We start from the raw sequence: 18,864 nt of genomic DNA, 5'->3' as shown, positions 1-18,864 counted from the left end.
TGTATGCTTATTTACAATATAAAAAACAGTGCATAAACTCTTTATTTACCCACCTATTCCTTTAATTATCCCGCTATCATTGATAACTACCTAACTAAAATTATTGATTTTGTTGAACCCGAACATGTACTTATCCGAACTTTGTATATTATGGTATGTGGTGGGACTAAAATAACAACTTCCTGTTCAACTAAGTACATAAAAATAATGGCGATTTTATTTTAGCTCCACAAAATTAAGCAATAAGGCGCCAAAATTGTACTATATTCATGTATTATGTCTGATTGTTAAAATTAAGTTATTTGCAATAAAGTGTATTTGATTTTATTTGAATTAATTTATACAATCAATGAAGTTCATTTCTATGATTTAGATTCGTGCTTTTTTTTTATAATTTATTAAAACGTAAAAATCTATCTGGTCCACTCTATTATTTTCGTGTTCCGAATAGTTCCGAGATCGGTTTATCCCGGACCAAATAGGGACACAATATAACCCGACCGCGTTACGAAGCACCACGCTTACTAAACGTAGTAAGACAATGGCGTACTTTCTTAATTTGACACGATTTTATTGAATCTATATACCGCGCTATGTACGAATGTATAGCTAAACAAGCGTATATCAATGGAATATATATTCCACACCTATCACACCCACCAGGTGCGTCAATTAGCGTCAAGATTTTTTACATTACGAAATGACGCGCTTGGCGATACTAAAGCAAAATAGAGCAGCATTTAGTGTCACGTTACAATCGGTTAACTCACAAAATTCGCCTAGCCTTCAACCCTCTGCCCCTCGACGAAGGTATAATACATTACTGTATAATGTTACTATAGTAACACGCATTGTATGGCGCTTGGAGCGTTATCGCCACAGTATGAAGAAAGTGGTTGGAAGGGTCAAGGGGGCGTGGCACGCCCGCCACTCGTATGATCGAAAAGCTCATACTTCAACTTTGCACTCTGAGTCGTCCGCAGACTTCACGACGCACGGAGCTCCGCGGAAAATTTATTAAAATGCCGTGTTGTGCCATCAAAACCTGCAAAGCAAGAAGCCAGACATCAACTATCACGCAAGGAGGGATTTCTTATCACAGGTAAGCTAAAAACCTTAATTCATTCGGCTATTTATCAAAAAATGCTTTTGTATTCAGTAACTGACGGATGGTGGTGATAATATTGCAACCTGTAAAAAAAAATATACATTGCCGGTAAACTTGCTATGGTGTCTCCACCGTAGTAGAGCGCACTGCGCATTGTATAGCGTTTCGAGCGTTATCGTGTCAGGCAATAATGCGGATTACCGTGGGACTTCAAGTACCATCGATAGTGTTGTAAAGTAACTCGATATGTATTGTCGATGTTTTAATTGTAACGTGAACAGGTAAACAAATACCCATAGCCAGCCGTTAAATAACTGTACTACGAACTTTCGCGAACTGAATGTGTCATAAATCATAATTCACTTCTATGACAAATAGGTACCTGTACCACCTTTAGGTACTAGAAACCATTGATGTACTTACATATAATTCTAGTCAAATGAGATAATTACTTTATACGAATCGTCAAAACGATATTTGTTTCTATTTAAAATGTAGCATTAAATTGTATCTATGGTAAATAAATAATAATAATATTTTTTTATGAAAATATTGTCCTACTGACGTTATCAATAAAAGTAGTCAACCATCGTATTAATTGTGATTTAATTTATAAAAATATATAAAAAAATATCTTTGACCCTATTAATTAGGGCATATTATTATATCTATATTATTATGGTATATTGTTATATCAAACAACATAACATAACATCAGTCTTGTATCCGCGAAGGGTAGGTAGGCAAAGGTGTATAGTATATACACCCACTCTTCGCCAGTTACCTATTTCAATTTCCAAGTATTTTTTAAAAAAATGTTGATTTTTTTAAATCTATTTAAATAATAAAACATCGATAAACCTACCTATAGGTACCCGTAACATTTATGTGAATTGTGTATATAGAGCCCGCTGGATGCGGGCAGCGCAGGACCGATCGTCGTGGAGATCCTTGGGGGAGGCCTATGCCCAGCAGTGGGCGTCGTACGGCTGATGAGTGTATAAATAAACATTTAGGCAATTCATTATATAGTTGAATAAATAGTTAGAATATAATGTTACAATAACTGTTTTTAGATTTCCAAAGGAGCCTTACATTAAAGAGGCGTGGATAAATGTAACAGGCAGAGAAAATTGGATGCCTACAAAGTCGAGTACCATCTGTTCTAAACATTTTAAAGACAATGATTTTATTATAAAAAAGTCTGGGAACAGATATTTGAAGCCAGGGGCAATACCATCTGAAAAAGTTATCTATTCACATTCTTTTGTAAGTACTCACATAATAATAATGATTCATAATCTTTTATTATTAGAAATACTTCTTTTTTTATCGTATGGATTATGAGGTAAATCATCAACCTTATCAGCGCTTGTGTCATTATTGTCCGTCGATGACCGTAGTAACCAGGACCAGTGGTTTAACGTCCCTTCCGAAGCACGAATCATCTTACTTTCGGACAATCGGGTGATCTAGCTGTATTATCCTAACGAAACTAGGGATCTCTAGGGATGTTTTATTGTGATTTGTCCCCACCACCGGGATCCAAACCCGAGCTCGACCAATGGATCACGGAGGCAGATTAGAAGTGCTTAATTATGATATCAATCTATTGTGTGTTTTTCATGTTAATGTTTTCAGACAAAACCCACATCAACTAGAAGGCGTAGTAAGAGAATATCTCAAAAACGTACATCAAATGAAGCTACGTCACTTACGGATTGCAAATCAAAGCACAAGAAAATACAGGTATAAGTCTTGCCGTGGTAACGTGGTTTTTAATTATGACGTTTTTTTTATCGGCGAACAATAATTATTTTGTTTCGGCCCACTGAAAGAAGAAGTAGGTACTTAGCAAAAGTGCGGTTGCGAAAAGCCACATTTGGAAAATTTTATAGGTTAAGCAGAAATGTATTTATTCCTTAATTTAGACATAATTATTATGTTATGTCACAGAGACAAAATCAAAACCTAGTAAGACCAAGAGTATAATACCCTCAGATAATACCCATGTCTCATACTGTGTCCTGATTTTGTTTCTGAGACATTGTGTTTTTTTGGTCTCGTACGTTTACCTTAATAAAGTCAGAGCTTTAACTAGATTGATAAGACTATCGATAGAGACATAGATTATTTTCACGGTTAACTATCGATAATCTAACTATCGATAGTTCGGTAACGCTAGTCGCCACCACCAAAAGAGGCACCGTCTGGACATGAAACAGCATGCATGCCCTGTTTCGTTCTCATACGCTCGGTGGCCGCGCGTGTGCAGACACGATGCCAAAGTGTGTAGTGAAAAATTGTAAAATTTACACATTAAAACTGCAAAGGAATAATGGAGTGTCGTACTTCTAGTGAGAACCTACATCATTTCTTTATCTTAACTTATTAGCGCATTTTACTTCTGTTTGAGACTATTTTTTAGGATTTAAGAAAATCTGTTGATTTATTAGGGCTTGGAATATAGGCATCCCTCCCACTTACGTGGACCGCTCACCGGTCATAAGCGAAAACAAAACAGAATTAACGCTTTCGAACAAGGTCAAATATAGTATAATAACCTCGTAACGCCGAAGCATAATTACGATTTCGAAGTAATAAACGACGGTGGTACCTTGAAAAGGACCAAATTTTTGTAGTCGTAAAGGCCGAGCACTTCAAGTACAAATTTTAAAGTGTTAGAGTTATCCGATCGGGTTCAAATTAAGTGGAGACCTATGTAAGGATGAATAGAAGACATTTTTGAAAAAAATACGTTTTTTTTTTAGTTCTTCCAGAAGGACTCCCGGTTTAACCCTTTATAGGCTCTTGTGACATTCCTGTAACAAACCTCATCCGTCCCTCTAATATGTACGCTAAATAATATAAGTTCATTTAAATCAGTGTTACTGTATTGGAACAGACCACACCGAACATTTAGTATCAAACAAAAATCATAGATGGCGTAATTTATTCACTTTATCGAGTTTGAATTTCGTACGTCGGTAAAAGTGACAAGTGTAACCGCGCTGAAAGTTTGAAATTCATAAAAAAATATTAAACGTGTGTAAAATTGTTTTGTTTTCGCCGAATTCTACGGGTAAGTGTATAATTTGTTTCATATACTGTTATCAGAGCATTTTTTTGTTTTTTGTGTGAAAAACGGAACTTTGTATGTTTGTGACATTTCTGTTACATTGAGTGGCGACGGAGGTTTTGGGGAACTGGAGTGTGTGGGTGTTCGTAAAGGATTGTCTCGTGTTGTTTCGGAATGGAGTCGCATTCACTGCGGGATGATGACATGTTTGACATATTGCACCAGTATGGTAGCGGGGACGGATTGGAGGACGATGATGGTGGCGTGATTGATCCAAATTTTCAGCCGTTGTTGGGGGATTTGGATGTTTTTTCTGATTGTGGAGGGGGTATTGGAGTTGATGTGGATGCGATTGTTGAGGAATCGGAGCACGGCGGGCTGATTGCTGGCCCCTCGTCGGCTGATCCTGGGCAGCAGGGAGGCCAGTCAAGGGGAGCCTCGACTGATCAAGGGCGACAGGAGCGGCACTGCCGATGGAAGGGAGGGAGCCTGGTTCTGGGCGACCGGCGGGTGGGATTTGCGGGAAATACTACTTTACCAGCTACACCAATTAATAGGTGTATCAAGCTCGAGTAAATTAGCTGGTAAAGTGGTATTTCCCGTGAGGGGGACGGATTGGAGGACGATGATGGTGGCGTGATTGATCCAAATTTTCAGCCGTTGTTGGGGGATTTGGATATTTTTTCTGATTGTGGAGGGGGTATTGGAGTTGATGTGGATGCGATTGTTGAGGATTCGGAGCACGGCGGGCTGATTGCTGGCCCCTCGTCGGCTGATCCTGGGCGGCAGGGAGGCCAGTCAAGGGGAGCCTCGACTGATTAAGGGCGACAGGGGCGGCACTGTCGATGGAAGGGAGGGAGCCTGGTTCTGGGCGACCAGAGGGTGGGATTTGCGGGAAATACTACTTTACCAGCTACACCAATTAATTGGTGTATCAAGCTCGAGTAAATTAGCTGGTAAAGTGGTATTTCCCGTGAGTCTCACCTGCTGGTCGTTCGGAACTGGGTTCTTTTTTGTCCATTGGCGGTGCCGCTTTTGTCGCTTTTGATTGGTCGAGGCTTTTTTTGATTGGCTTCTTTGACGTTCGGGATCGGCGGACGGGGGCCGGCGGTCGGCTCGTTGTGTTCCGATTCTTCAGTGGTTTCGTCTGTATCGGCTCCAATATTTTCTTCACGGTCGGTGAAAGCATCTGAACCTTCTGGTAACGGCTGAGGGTCTGGATCGGTCACGCTGTCATCATCGTCCTCCAATCCGTCTTCGCTGTCGTGTTGGTGTGATTGTGTCATTATCCCGCGGTGAATGTGACTCCATTCTGAAGTAGCATGAGATGGTCTTTTATGAATGCTCACATGCTTTGGTTCCTCAAGGCTTCACTCAATGTAACAGAAATGTCACATACCTTAAAATGTCAAATAAATACGTAAAAATAAATATTTTCAAATTTCTGTAAAATACGTGTTTTTTTATTTGTTGAAACCTATCATATTCCTAAGAATCTTTAAATTATATGATCATGGGCTATAAAGGGTTAAGTCACTACTTTTAGTAAAATTTGAAAAATATTATTATTATAAAGGGTTATGTATTTTTTCATTAACATACATACCTATTTGTACGTCATAAATATGTGTATATACTTACATATTTAAATATAAAATAAGTAACGAGTTTTAGTTTTTATGATGTAGTTTGTGATTAGTCCCTCTGGAAGTACATTAGGTTTATATTATTAGGAAAAAAAATAATTCATGGTGTCAGTTTAGATCATCATTAGAAGGAAAAAGGAAATAAAATGAAGACGGTAGTTTTTTTTAATCATAAGATCACGTAAGCAAGTCAGTCTATATCGGTATGATTTAATCACATATAACAATTTAAAAAACTTTTTGAAAAATATCCGGACATGACACCTAAAGTCCCTTGCAAAGGACTAAAAAAGTTTGCTTTCATATTGCTAACGATATCGATACGAAATTGATAAAATAACTATGTCATGTTGTTGATTATTATATTACCTGCGATTTCTGAAAATAATATGTATGAAAAACTACGAAATTCGATTATTAACTTGATTTTTTTTTACCTCGTCGCCGTGTGCGCGCCATCTTTACCAATAAAATGACAAATTACGACAAGTGATACATATTTCTTTTTTATTAAAGCCACCTATTCACGAAATTGAATGAACTAGTTCATAGACAAAATACTTTTTTTCTCAATCGGCGCAAAGGTTTGAATTAAATTGACAGGCAAAGTTTTGGTACTTTTAAAAGTACCTTCGTTGATTATTAGAACAAACTATTTCAAAACCTTCGGCCTTTATGACTACAACTAGATGTCGCGTGGTTCGCTCGCAGCAAGCTGCTCGCGTGTCCTGTATTAGTTCGAAGCTTTTTCCCGCCATTTTTTTACCGCGATAGAATTTGACCAAGACTAAAATAGGTCTCGTGAAATCAAAAAAGTTCTAGGTGCTATAGTTTTGCCAGGCCGTAGGGTGTCTCCCTTATGCGGAGCAGTTTTCCAAGATGACGTTCCCATAACACCCCTATACATCGTTTTTACACCCGAGACATTTTCTTTAAAAACAAAAATTTGTATGGCGGCCATCTTGTTTTTCGGCCATTTTGTTTTTTTTTTTACCGGCGATAAAATTTGACCAAGATTTAAATAGGTTTCCTGAAATCAAAAATGTTCCAGGTGCGATAGTTTTGCCAGGCCGTAGGGTGTCTCCCTGATGCGGAGCAGCTTTCGAAGATCGAAAAGTATTTCCATACTCATCATGATGTTTCGATCACATTCCTCATACATCATTTTTACTCCCGAGGCATTTTCGGGAAAAACGAAAATTTTGTATGGCGGCCATCTTGTTTTTCCGCCATTTTGATTTTTTTTCAACTGCAATTAAATTTGACCAAGATTATAATAGGCCTGGTGGAAAAAATAATGTTTTAGGTGCGATAGTTTGGCCAGGCCGTAGGGTGTCTCCCTGATGCGGAGCAGTTTTTCAAGATCGAGCAGTTTTTCCATACTCAACTTGACGTTTCGATCACACCTCCCATACATCATTTTTACACCCGAGGCATTTTCCGGAAAAACAAAATTTTGTATGGCGGCCATCTTGTTTTTCCGCCATTTTGATTTTTTTTCACCCACAATAGAATTTGACCAAGATTTAAATAGGTTTTGCGAAAAAAAAATTGATCCAGCTATAATAGTTGCGCCAGACTGTAGGGTGTCTCCCTGATGCGGAGCAGTTTTCCAAGATCTGGAAGTTTTCCCATACTCACCGGAAGATCTTGATCACACCCCCCATACATCACTTTTACCCCCCGACGCTCCTTCTGGGAGAACAACCCTGTCAGTCAGTCAGTCAGTCAGTCAGTGGGTTTGTAGCTATATATAATATAATAACTAGATGTCGCGTGGTTCGCTCGCAGCAAGCTGCTCGCGTGTCCTGTGTTAGTTCGAAGCTTTTTCCCGCCATTTATTTACCACGATAGAATTTGACCAAGACTTAAATAGGTCTCGTGAAATCAAAAAAGTTCTAGGTGCTATAGTTTTGCCAGGCCGTAAGGTGTCTTCCTGACGCGGAGCAGTTTTCCAAGATGACGTTCCGATCACACCCCTATACATCATTTTTACACCCGAGATATTTTCTGGAAAAACAAAAATTTATAAGGTGGCCATCTTGTTTTTCGGCCATTTTGTTTTTTTTTCACCGGTGATAAAATTTGACCAAGATTTAAATAGGACTCGTGAAATCAAAAAAGTTCTAGGTGCTATAGTTTTGCCAGGCCGTAGGGTGTCTCCGTGATGCGGAGCAGTTTTCCAAGATGACGTTCCGATCACACATCAATCCCTATACATCAATTTTACCTCTGAGACATTTTCTAGAAAAACAAAACTTTGTATGGCGGCCATCTTGTTTTTCGGCCATTTTGTTTTTTTTTTTCTCTAGCGATAAGACTTGACCAAGATTTAAATAGGTCTCGTGAAAAAAGAATCGTTCCAGGTGCGATAGTTTCGGCAGGCCGTAGGGTGTCTCCCTGATGCGGAGCAGTTTTCGAAGATCGAGCAGTATTTAAATACTCAACATGACGATCCCATCAAATCCCCTACACATAAATTTCACCCCCGAGGCATTTTCGGGAAAAACGAAAATTTTGTATGGCGGCCATCTTGTTTTTCCACCATTTTGATTTTTTTTCAACGGCGGTAAAATTTGACCAAGATTTAAATACATTGTGCGAAAAAAAAATTGATCCAGATGTGATAGTTTTGCCAGGCCGTAGGGTGCCGCCCTGATGCGGAGCAGTTTTCCAAGATCGAGAAATATTTCCATAATCAACAAGACGTTCCCATTACACCCCCATACATTGTATTTACTTCTAATACATTTTTCTGAAAAAAACAAAATTTGTATGGCGGCCATCTTGATTTTCCGCCATTTTGGTTGTTTTTCAGCGGGGATTGGATTTGACCAAGATTTAAATATGTTTCGCGAAAGAAAAATTGCTCCAAGTTTTATAGTCTTGCCAGGCCGTGGGGTGTCTCCCTGATGCGGAGCAGATTTCAAGGATCGAGAAGTACTTCCATACTCAACATGACATTCCGATTACACCCCAATACATTGTTTTTGCCTCCGAGACATTTTCTGGAAAAACAAAAATTTGTATGGCGGCCATCTTGTTTTTCGGCCATTTTGTTTTTTTTTCACAGGCGATAAAATTTGACCAAGATTTAAGTAGGTTTTGTGAAAAAAGAATCATTCCAGGTGCGATAGTTTCGCCAGGCCGTAGGGTGTCTCCCTGATGCGGAGCAGTTTTCCAAGATCTGGAAGTTTTCCCATACTCACCGGGAGATCCCGATCACACCCCCCATACATCATTTTTACCCCCCGACGCTCCTTCTGGGAGAACAACCCTGTCAGTGAGTCAGTGAGTCAGTCAGTCAGTACATGGGTTTGTAGCTATATATAGTATAATAACTAGATGTCGCGTGGTTCGCTCGCAGCAAGCTGCTCGCGTGTCCTGTATTAGTTCGAAGCTTTGTATGTCGGCCATCTTGTTTTCGTGAAATCAAAAAAGTTCTAGGTGCTATAGTTTTGCCAGGCCGTAGGGTGTCTCCTTGATGCGGAGCAGTTTTCCAAGATGACGTTCCGATCACACCCCTATACATCATTTTTACACCCGAGACATTTTCTGTAAAAACAAAAATTTATATGGCGGCCATCTTGTTTTTCGGCCATTTTGTTTTTTTTTCACCGGCGATAGAATTTGACCAAGACTAAAATAGGTCTCGTGAAATCAAACAAGTTCTAGGTGCTATAGTTTTGACAGGCCGTAGGGTAACCCCTGATGCGGAGCAGTTTTCAAAGATGACGTTCCGATCACATCCCTATACATATTTTTTACCTCTGAGACATTTTCTAGAAAAACAAAATTTTGTATGGCGGCCATCTTGTTTTTCCGCCATTTTGTTTTTTTTTCACCGGTGATAAAATTTGACCAAGATTTATATAGGTTTCGTGAAAACAAAAAAGTTCCAGGTGCGATAGTTTCGCCAGGCCGTAGGGTGTTTCCCTGATGCGGAGCAGCTATCGAAAACCCAGACATATTTTCATACTCGACATGACGTTCCGATCACATTCCTATACATCATTTTTACCCCCGAGGCATTTTCATGAAAAACGAAAAATTTGTATGGCAGCCATCTTGTTTTTCCGCCATTTTGATTTTTTTTCACCGGCGATTGAATTTGACCAAGGTTTAAATATGTCTCGTGAAAACCAAAAAGTTCTAGGTGCTATAGTTTTGCCAGGCCGTAGGTTGTCTCCCTGATGCGGAGCAGGTTTCGAAGATTGAGAACATTTTCCTTACTCGACAAGACATTCCGATTACATTCCCATACACAGTTTTAACCCTAGATGCATTTTTTGAAAAAACAAAATTTTGTATGGCGGCCATCTTGTTTTTCCGCCATTTTGATTTTTTTTTACTCACGATAGAATTTGACCAAGATTTAAGTAGGTTTTGTGAAAAAATAATCGTTCCAGGTGCAATAGTTTTGCCAGGCCGTAGGGTGTCTCCCTGATGCGGAGCAGTTTTCCTAGATGACGTTCCGATAACACCCCTATACATCGTTTTTACACCCGAGACACTTTCTGGACAAACAAAAATTTTTATGGCGGCCATCTTGTTTTTCGGCCATTTTGTTTTTTTTTTTCACCGGCGATAAAATTTCACCAAGATTTTATTAGGTTTGGTGAAAAAAGAATCGTTCCAGGAGCGATAGTTTTCCCAGGCCGTAGGGTGCCGCCCTGATGCGGAGCAGTTTTTGAAGGTCGGGAAGTATTTCCATACTCAATATGACATTTTGATCTCATCCCTCTTACATCATATTCACCCCGAGGCATTTTCGAGAAAAACGAAAATTTTGTATGGCGGCCATCTTGTTTTTCCGCCATTTTGTTTTTTTTTCACCGGCGATAAAATTTGACCAGGATTTAAATAGGTATCGTGAAAACAAAAAAGTCCTAGGTGCGATAGTTTCGCCAGGCCGTAGGGTGTCTCTCTGATGCGGAGCAGATTTCAAAGATCTAGAAGTTATTCTATATTGAAGTCGACGTTCCGATGATATCCCCATACACAGTTTTTACCCCCGAGGCATTTTCAGGAAAAACGAAAAATATGTATGGCGGCCATCTTGTTTTTCCGCCATTTTGTTTTTTTTTCACCGGCGATTGGATTTGACCAAGATTTAAATAGGTTTTGCGAAAAAAAATTGCATCCAGGTATAATAGTTGCGCCAGGCCGTAGGGTGTCTCCCTGATGCGGAGCAGTTTTCCAAGATTGAGAACATTTTCCGTACTCGACAAGACATTCCGATCACATTCCCATACACAGTTTTTACCCCCGTGACATTTTCTGGGAAAACCAAATTTTGTATGGCGGCCATCTTGTTTTTCCGCCATTTTGATTTTTTTCACCAAAGATAAAATTTGACCAAGATTTAAGTAGGTTTTGTGAAAAAAAAATTGATTCAGGTATAATAGTTGCGCCAGGCCGTAGAGTCTCTCCCTGATGCGGAGCAGTTTTCCAAGATCTGGAAGTTTTCCCATACTCACCGGAAGATTTGGATCATACCCCCCATACATCATTTTTACCCCCCGACGCTCCTTCTGGGAGAACAACCCTGTCAGTGAGTCAGTCAGTGAGTCAGTCAGTCAGTACATGGGTTTGTAGCTTTATATAATATAACTAGATGTCGCGTGGTTCGCTCGCAGCAAGCTGCTCGCGTGTCTTGTTTTCCCGCCATTTTTTTACCGCGATAGAATTTGACCAAGACTTGAATAGGTCTCGTGAAATCAAAAAAGTTCTAGGTGCTATGGTTTTGCCAGGCCGTAGGGTGACCCCTGACGCGGAGCAGTTTTCCAAGATGACGTTCCGATCACACCCCTATGCATACTTTTTACCTCTGAGACATTTTCTGGAAAAACATAATTTTGTATGACGGCCATCTTGTTTTTCGGCCATTTTGTTTTTTTTTTCACCGGCGATAAAATTTGACCAAGATTTAAATAGGTCTCGTGAAATCAAAAAAGTTCTAGGTGCTATAGTTTTGCCAGGCCGTAGGGTGTCTTCCTGATGCGGAGCAGTTTTCCAAGATGACGTTCCGATCACACCCCTGTACATCATTTTTACACCCGAGACATTTTCATGAAAAACGAAATTTTTGTATGGCGGCCATCTTGTTTTTCCGCCATTTTGATTTTTTTTCACCGGTGATTGAATTTGACCAGGAATTAAATAGGTTTCGTGAAAAAAAAATTGATCCAGCTATAATAGTTGCGCCAGGCCGTAGGGTCTCTCCCTGATGCGGAGCAGTTTTCCAAGATCTGGAAGTTTTCCCATACTCACCGGGAGGTCCCGATCACACCCCCCATACATCATTTTGACCCCCCGACGCTCCTTCTGGGAGAACAACCCTGTCAGTGAGTCAGTCAGTCAGTCAGTGAGTCAGTCAGTGGGTTTGTAGCTATATATAATATAACTAGATGTCGCGTGGTTCGCTCGCAGCAAGCTGCTCGCGTGTCCTGTATTAGTTCGAAGCTTTGTATGGCGGCCATCTTGTTTTCGTGAAATCAAAAAAGTTCTAGGTGCTATAGTTTTGCCAGGCCGTAGGGTGTCTCCCTGATGCGGAGCAGTTTTCCAAGATGACGTTCCGATCACACCCCAATACATCATTTTTACCTCGTGAGACATTTTCTGGAAAAACAAAAATTTGTATGGCGGCCATCTTGTTTTTCGGCCATTTTGTTTTTTTTTCACTTGCGATAAAATTTGACCAAGACTTTAATAGGCTTCGTGAAAACAAAAAAGTTCCAGGTGCGATAGTTTCGCCAGGCTGTAGGGTGTCTCCCTGATGCGGAGCAGCTTTTTGAAGATCGAAATGTATTTCCATACTCAACATGATGTTTCGATCACATTCTTCATACATCATTATTACCCCCGAGGCATTTTCGGGAAAAACGAAAATTTTGTATGGCGGCCATCTTGTTTTTCCGCCATTTTGGTTTTTTTTCAGCGGGCATTGGATTTGACCAAGATTTAAATAGGTTTCGTGAAAACAAAAAAGTTCCAGGTGCGATAATTTCGCCAGGCCGTGGGGTGTCTCCCTGATGCGGAGCAGATTTCAAAAATGTAGAAGTACTTTCATACTTAACATGACATTCCGATTGCACCTCCATACATTGTTTTTACCTCTAAGACATTTTTCTAAGAAAACAAAACTTTGTATGGCGGCCATCTTGTTTTTCCGCCATTTTGTTTTTTTTTCACCGGTGATTGGATTTGACCAAGATTTTAATAGGTTTCGTGAAAACAGAAAAGTTCCAAATGCGATAGTTTTGCCAGGCCGTAGGGTGTCTCCCTGATGCGGAGCAGATTTTCAAGATCGAGAAAAATTTCCATACTCAACAGGACGTTCCAATTACAATTCCATACACAGATTTTACCCCCGAGGCATTTTTTAAAAAAACAAAATTTTGTATGGCGGCCATCTTGTTTTTCCGCCATTTTGATTTTTTTTCACCGACAATAGAATTTGACCAAGATTTAAATAGCTTTTGCGAAAAAATAATTGACCTAGGTATAATAGTTGCGCCAGACTGTAGGGTGTCTCCCTGATGCGGAGCAGTTTTCCAAGATCTGGAAGTTTTCCCATACTCACCGGGAGGTCCCGATCACTTTTTTCATACATTATTTTTACCCCCCGACGCTCCTTCTGGGAGAACAACCCTGTCAGTGAGTCAGTGAGTCAGTGGGTTTGTAGCTATATATAATATAACTAGATTTCGCGTGGTTCGCTCGCAGCAAGCTGCTCGCGTGTCCTGTATTAGTTCGAAGCTATGTATGGCGGCCATCTTGTTTTTCCGCCATTGTTTTACCGCGATAGAATTTGACCAAGACTTAAATAGGTCTCGTGAAACCAAAAAAGTTCTAGGTGCTATAGTTTTGCCAGGCCATAGGGTGTCTCCCTGATGCGGAGCAGTTTTCCAAGATGACGTTCCGATAACACCCCTATACATCGTTTTTACACCCGAGACATTTTCTGGACAAACAAAAATTTGTATGGCGGCCATCTTGTTTTTCGGCCATTTTTTTTTTCACCGGCGATAAAATTTGACCACGATTTTATTAGGTTTGGTGAAAAAAGAATCGTTCCAGGAGCGATAGTTTTCCCAGGCCGTAGGGTGCCGCCCTGATGCGGAGCAGTTTTTGAAGGTCGGGAAGTATTTCCATACTCAATATGACATTTTGATCTCATCCCTCTTACATCATATTCACCCCGAGGCATTTTCGGGAAAAACGAAAATTTTGTATGGCGGCCATCTTGTTTTTCCGCCATTTTGTTTTTTTTCACCATCAATAAAATTTGACCAAGATTTAAATAGGTTTCGTAAAAATAAAAAAGTTCCAGGTGCTGTAGTTTCGCCAGGCCGTAAGGTGTCTCCCTGATGCGGAGCAGCTATCGAAAACCCAGACATACTTTTATACTCGACATGACGTTACGATCACACCCCCATACATAATTTTTACCACCGAGACATTTTCTGAAAAAAAAAAAATTTTGTATGGCGGCCATCTTGTTTTTCCGCCATTTTGGTTTTTTTTCACCCACAATAGAATTTGACCAAGAAATAAATAGATTTTATGAAAGAAAAATTGGTTTAGGTACGATAGTTTTGCCAGGCCATAGGGTGCCGCCATGATGCGGAGCAGCTTTCCAAGATCGAGAAGTACATCCATACTCGACATGACGTTACGATCACACCCCCATACATAATTTTTACCACCGAGGCATTTTCTGGAAAAACAAAATTTTGTATGGCGGCCATCTTTTTTTTCCGCCATTTTGATTTTTTTTCACCCACAATAGAATTTGACCAAGATTTTAATAGGTTTTGTGAAAAAATAATTGATCTAGGTATAATAGCTGCGCCAGACTGTAGGGTGTCTCCCTGATGCGGAGCAGTTTTCCATGATCTGGAAGTTTTCCCATACTCACCGGAAGATTTGGATCACATCTCCCATACATCATTTTTACCCCCCGACGCTCCTTCTGGGAGAACAACCCTGTCAGTGAGTCAGTGAGTCAGTCAGTCAGTACATGGGTTTGTAGCTATAATCAAAAAAGTTCTAGGTGCTATAGTTTTGCCAGGCCGTAGGGGGACTCCCTGATGCGGAGCAGTTTTCCAAGATGACGTTCCGATCAAAACCCTCAGACATCATTTTACTCCTGAAGCATTTTCGGATAAAACAAATATTTGTATGGCGGCCATCTTGTTTTTCCGCCATTTTGTTTTTTTTTACCGGCGATTGGATTTGACCAAGATTTAAATAGGTTTCGTGAAAAATTTATTGCTCCAGGTTTTATAGTTTTGCCAGGCCGTAGGGTGTCTCCCTGATGCGGAGCAGTTTTTGAAGGTCGGGAGGTATTTCCATACTCAACATGACATTTTGACCACATCCCTCATACATCATATTTACCCCCGAGGCATTTTCGAGAAATCCGAAAATTTTGTATGGCGGCCATCTTAATTTTCCGCCATTTTGTTTTTTTTTTTTACCTGCGATAAAATTTGACCAAGATTTAAATAGGTTTTGTGAAAAAAATATTCCTGCAGGTTTTATAGTTTTGCCAGGCCGTAGGGTGTCTCCCTGATGCGGAGCAGTTTTCAAGATCGAGCAGTATTGAAATACTCAACATGACGATCCGATCACATTCCTATACATCATTTTTACCCCTGAGGCATTTTCAGGAAAAACGAAAAATTTGTATGGCGGCCATCTTGATTTTCCGCCATTTTGATTTTTTTTCACTCATGATAGAATTTGACCAAGATTTAAATATGTTTCGCGAAAGAAAAATTGCTCCAGGTTTTATAGTTTTGCCAGGCCGTAGGGTGTCTCCCTGATGCGGAGCAGTTTTTCAAGATCAAAAAAAATTTCCATAGTCAACGGGATGTTCCGATTACACCCCCATACACAGTTTTTACCCACGAGACATTTTGTGGAAAAATAAAATTTTGTATGGCGGCCATCTTGTTTTTCCGCCATTTTGATTTTTTTTCACCGGCGATAAAATTTGACCAAGATTTAAGTAGGTTTTGTGAAAAAAGAATCGTTCCAGGTGCGATAGTTTCGCCAGGCCGTAGGGTGTCTCCCTGATGCGGAGCAGTTTTCCAAGATCTGGAAGTTTTCCCATACTCACCGGAAAATTTTGATCACATCCCCCATACACCATTTTTACCCCCCGACACTCCTTCTGGGAGAACAACCCTGTCAGTGAGTCAGTCAGTCAGTCAGTCAGTACATGGGTTTGTAGCTATATATAATATAATAACTAGATGTCGCGTGGTTCGCTCGCAGCAAGCTGCTCGCGTGTCTTGTTTTCCCGCCATTTTTTTACCGCGATAGAATTTGACCAAGATTTTAATAGGTTTGGTGAAAAAAGAATCGTTCCAGGAGCGATAGTTTTCCCATTCCGTAGGGTGCCGCCCTGATGCGGAGCAGTATTTGAAGGTCGGGAAGTATTTCCATACTCAATATGACATTTTGATCTCATTCCTCTTACATCATATTCACCCCGAGGCATTTTCGAGAAAAACGAAAATTTTGTATGTCGGCCATCTTGTTTTTCCGCCATTTTGTTTTTTTTTCACTGGCGATAAAATTTGACCAAGACTTTAATAGGTTTCGTGAAAACAAAAAAGTTCCAGGTGCGATAGTTTCGCCAGGCCGTAGGGTGTCTCCCTGATGCGGAGCAGATTTCAAAGATCGAGAAGTATTTCCATACTCAACATAACATTCCGATTATACCCCCATACATTGTTTTTACCTCTAAGACATTTTTCTGAAAAAACAAAATTTTGTATGGCGGCCATCTTGTTTTTCCGCCATTTTGGTTTTTTTTTCACCGGCGATTGGATTTGACCAAGATTTAAATACGTTGTGCGTAAAAATTATTCTTCCAAGTGCGATAGGTTAGCCAGGCCGTAGGGTGTCTCCCTGATGCGGAGCAGTTTTTCAAGATCGAGCAGTTTTTCCATACTCAACTTGACGTTTCGATCACACCTCCCATACATCATTTTTACACCCGAGGCATTTTTTAAAAAAACAAAATTTTGTATGGCGGCCATCTTGTTTTTCGGCCATTTTGTTTTTTTTTCACCCCCAATAAAATTTGACCAAGATTTAAATAGGTTTTGTGAAAAAAGAATCGTTCTAGGTGCGATAGTTGCGCCAGGCCGTAGGGTCTCTCCCTGATGCGGAGCAGTTTTCCAAGATCTGGAAGTTTTCCCATACTCACCGGAAGATCTTGATCACACCCCCCATACATCATTTTTACCCCCCGACGCTCCTTCTGGGAGAACAACTATGTCAGTCAGTGAGTCAGTCAGTCAGTCAGTCAATGGGTTTGTAGCTATATATATTATAAAATAATTATTTGGTCCTTCTCAGAGGACCCCAGGGCTTACGAGGATAAATAAATAAATAAAGTACGTATAAATACCTACCTATATAAAATGAAAATGAATGATGGAGTCGTTTTTTAATTAGTGTACCTATTGTGCCTATTTTATGCGACATGTGGCAATTAAATAAAATATTACCTTTCGGCAGATCATTAAAACATAAGTTCTAAAAAAATCACGCTCTAAAAAGTTTTTTTTTTTTTGGTCTTTTATTTACTTAACTAAAAACTATGAAACAAGAATATTATTTTCTTCTATTCGCTGAAATTCTTCCGAATAGTGATATTTAGCAGATAACCGTGCTCGAATGCCAATCTGTCCTGTACACTACGAATAAATAAGTCAGGAAGAGTAACAACGCTCACAATTTGACGCCAAAAAGGTAGACTGAGTAGGCGGAGCTTCAAACGACTACTCGCACCAACTTCAGTCTGCCGCGCGCCGTCAGTGAAGTGACGTATGTCAGCGATTTATGCTCTACCTATTTCTGTAGAAAAGACAGTGAAATATTATGAAAAATGTCATCATGTGTAGTGAGTTGGTGTAGGAAACGAAAAGAGTGCAGCAAAAAGTTAACTGGAATAACTTATCACCGGTAAATATAACATTTTGTTCTCGTAAACACAGTGTACTTTGGTCCGCATTATTCAAGAAGTTCCCCACCTTAATTTAGATAAATTATAATTTGTAATACTATGCACCCAGGAAATAACAATATGCAGCAAAATAGAAGTTTTTCTGTTATCAGGTCTTATCGAAATTTCCTTTTTTTAGTTTCCCCAAAAATAAATACCGACTGCAAAACTGGATAAAAGCAGTTCGCTACGAAAGAAGAGAGGGTGATTGGCTTCCATCTGATTCCAGTAGGGTTTGTTCGATACACTTTAACCCTACTGACATATATACATCGAGGACTGGGAACCGGATGTTAAAAAAATCTGCTGTGCCTGTTTGTACGGTTAGTATTACTATACTTAAACATTATTTATATTTCATGTTTGTAGAAGGGTTCATCTCTGTACATTGAAAATAATTTTAAAAAATGATACCAAAATATGATTTTAGAATTTTTTGTCTGTCGTTGTCTGCCTGTCTGTATGTTTGTTTGTTTGTTGTCTGCCTTTCACGCAAAAACTACTGGACGAATTTTAATGAAACTTTTTTGTTATACAGCTGTTTCAGTCCTCGCTAACATAGACTATATTTTTTGGAAATACTAAGGGAGTATAAAATGGGGGCGTTTTGCATGAAAGACGATTAATTCTGAATAAAAGGCGTTAAAAATTAGTATACGGGTAACTCTGTCAATTTTGAAGTTAAAATATGCATAAAAATTGGTAAGGCTTTCAGTAGGCCATGTAACGTGTAACAAATGGTGTGCTATAATTTTGCTTTACTAAAAAGCAAGAAAAGGTGGCAAATTTGTTTTTAATTTATTTTGTTTAAGGTAGAGAGCAGATAAAATATTATATGAAACAGCATATTATAATTACACATTATATAATATATGACAGTTTCATAAACTACTTTTTTTGTTTCAGATGGTTGGCAATAGTTGTCATGAACAGGAACAATCTGTAAATAAAGGATCTTCTTCAGTTCAGGACGAACAAAAACAGATGGTAAATGTCAAAATGA

The 18,864-nt window shown here is 39.5% G+C and overlaps 1 protein-coding gene across 2 annotated transcripts in view; it reads left to right on the top strand.

Annotated features, from left to right (window-relative positions):
- The window catches only part of LOC126377866 (uncharacterized), a 70,787-nt gene that overhangs the window by 7,479 nt on the left and 44,444 nt on the right, over window positions 1–18,864 (top strand). For both annotated transcript variants that reach the window (XM_050025872.1, XM_050025873.1), the window contains exons 3-5: window positions 984–1,102; window positions 2,185–2,377; window positions 2,750–2,857. In XM_050025872.1, the coding sequence (XP_049881829.1) occupies window positions 984–1,102; window positions 2,185–2,377; window positions 2,750–2,857 (420 nt within the window). The remainder of the gene's footprint in view (window positions 1–983; window positions 1,103–2,184; window positions 2,378–2,749; window positions 2,858–18,864) is intronic.

The sequence above is a fragment of the Pectinophora gossypiella genome, chromosome 24 (genome assembly GCF_024362695.1).
Source record: "Pectinophora gossypiella chromosome 24, ilPecGoss1.1, whole genome shotgun sequence".
NCBI lineage: Eukaryota > Metazoa > Arthropoda > Insecta > Lepidoptera > Gelechiidae > Pectinophora > Pectinophora gossypiella.
This window is presented reverse-complemented; position numbering and strand designations above follow the sequence as displayed.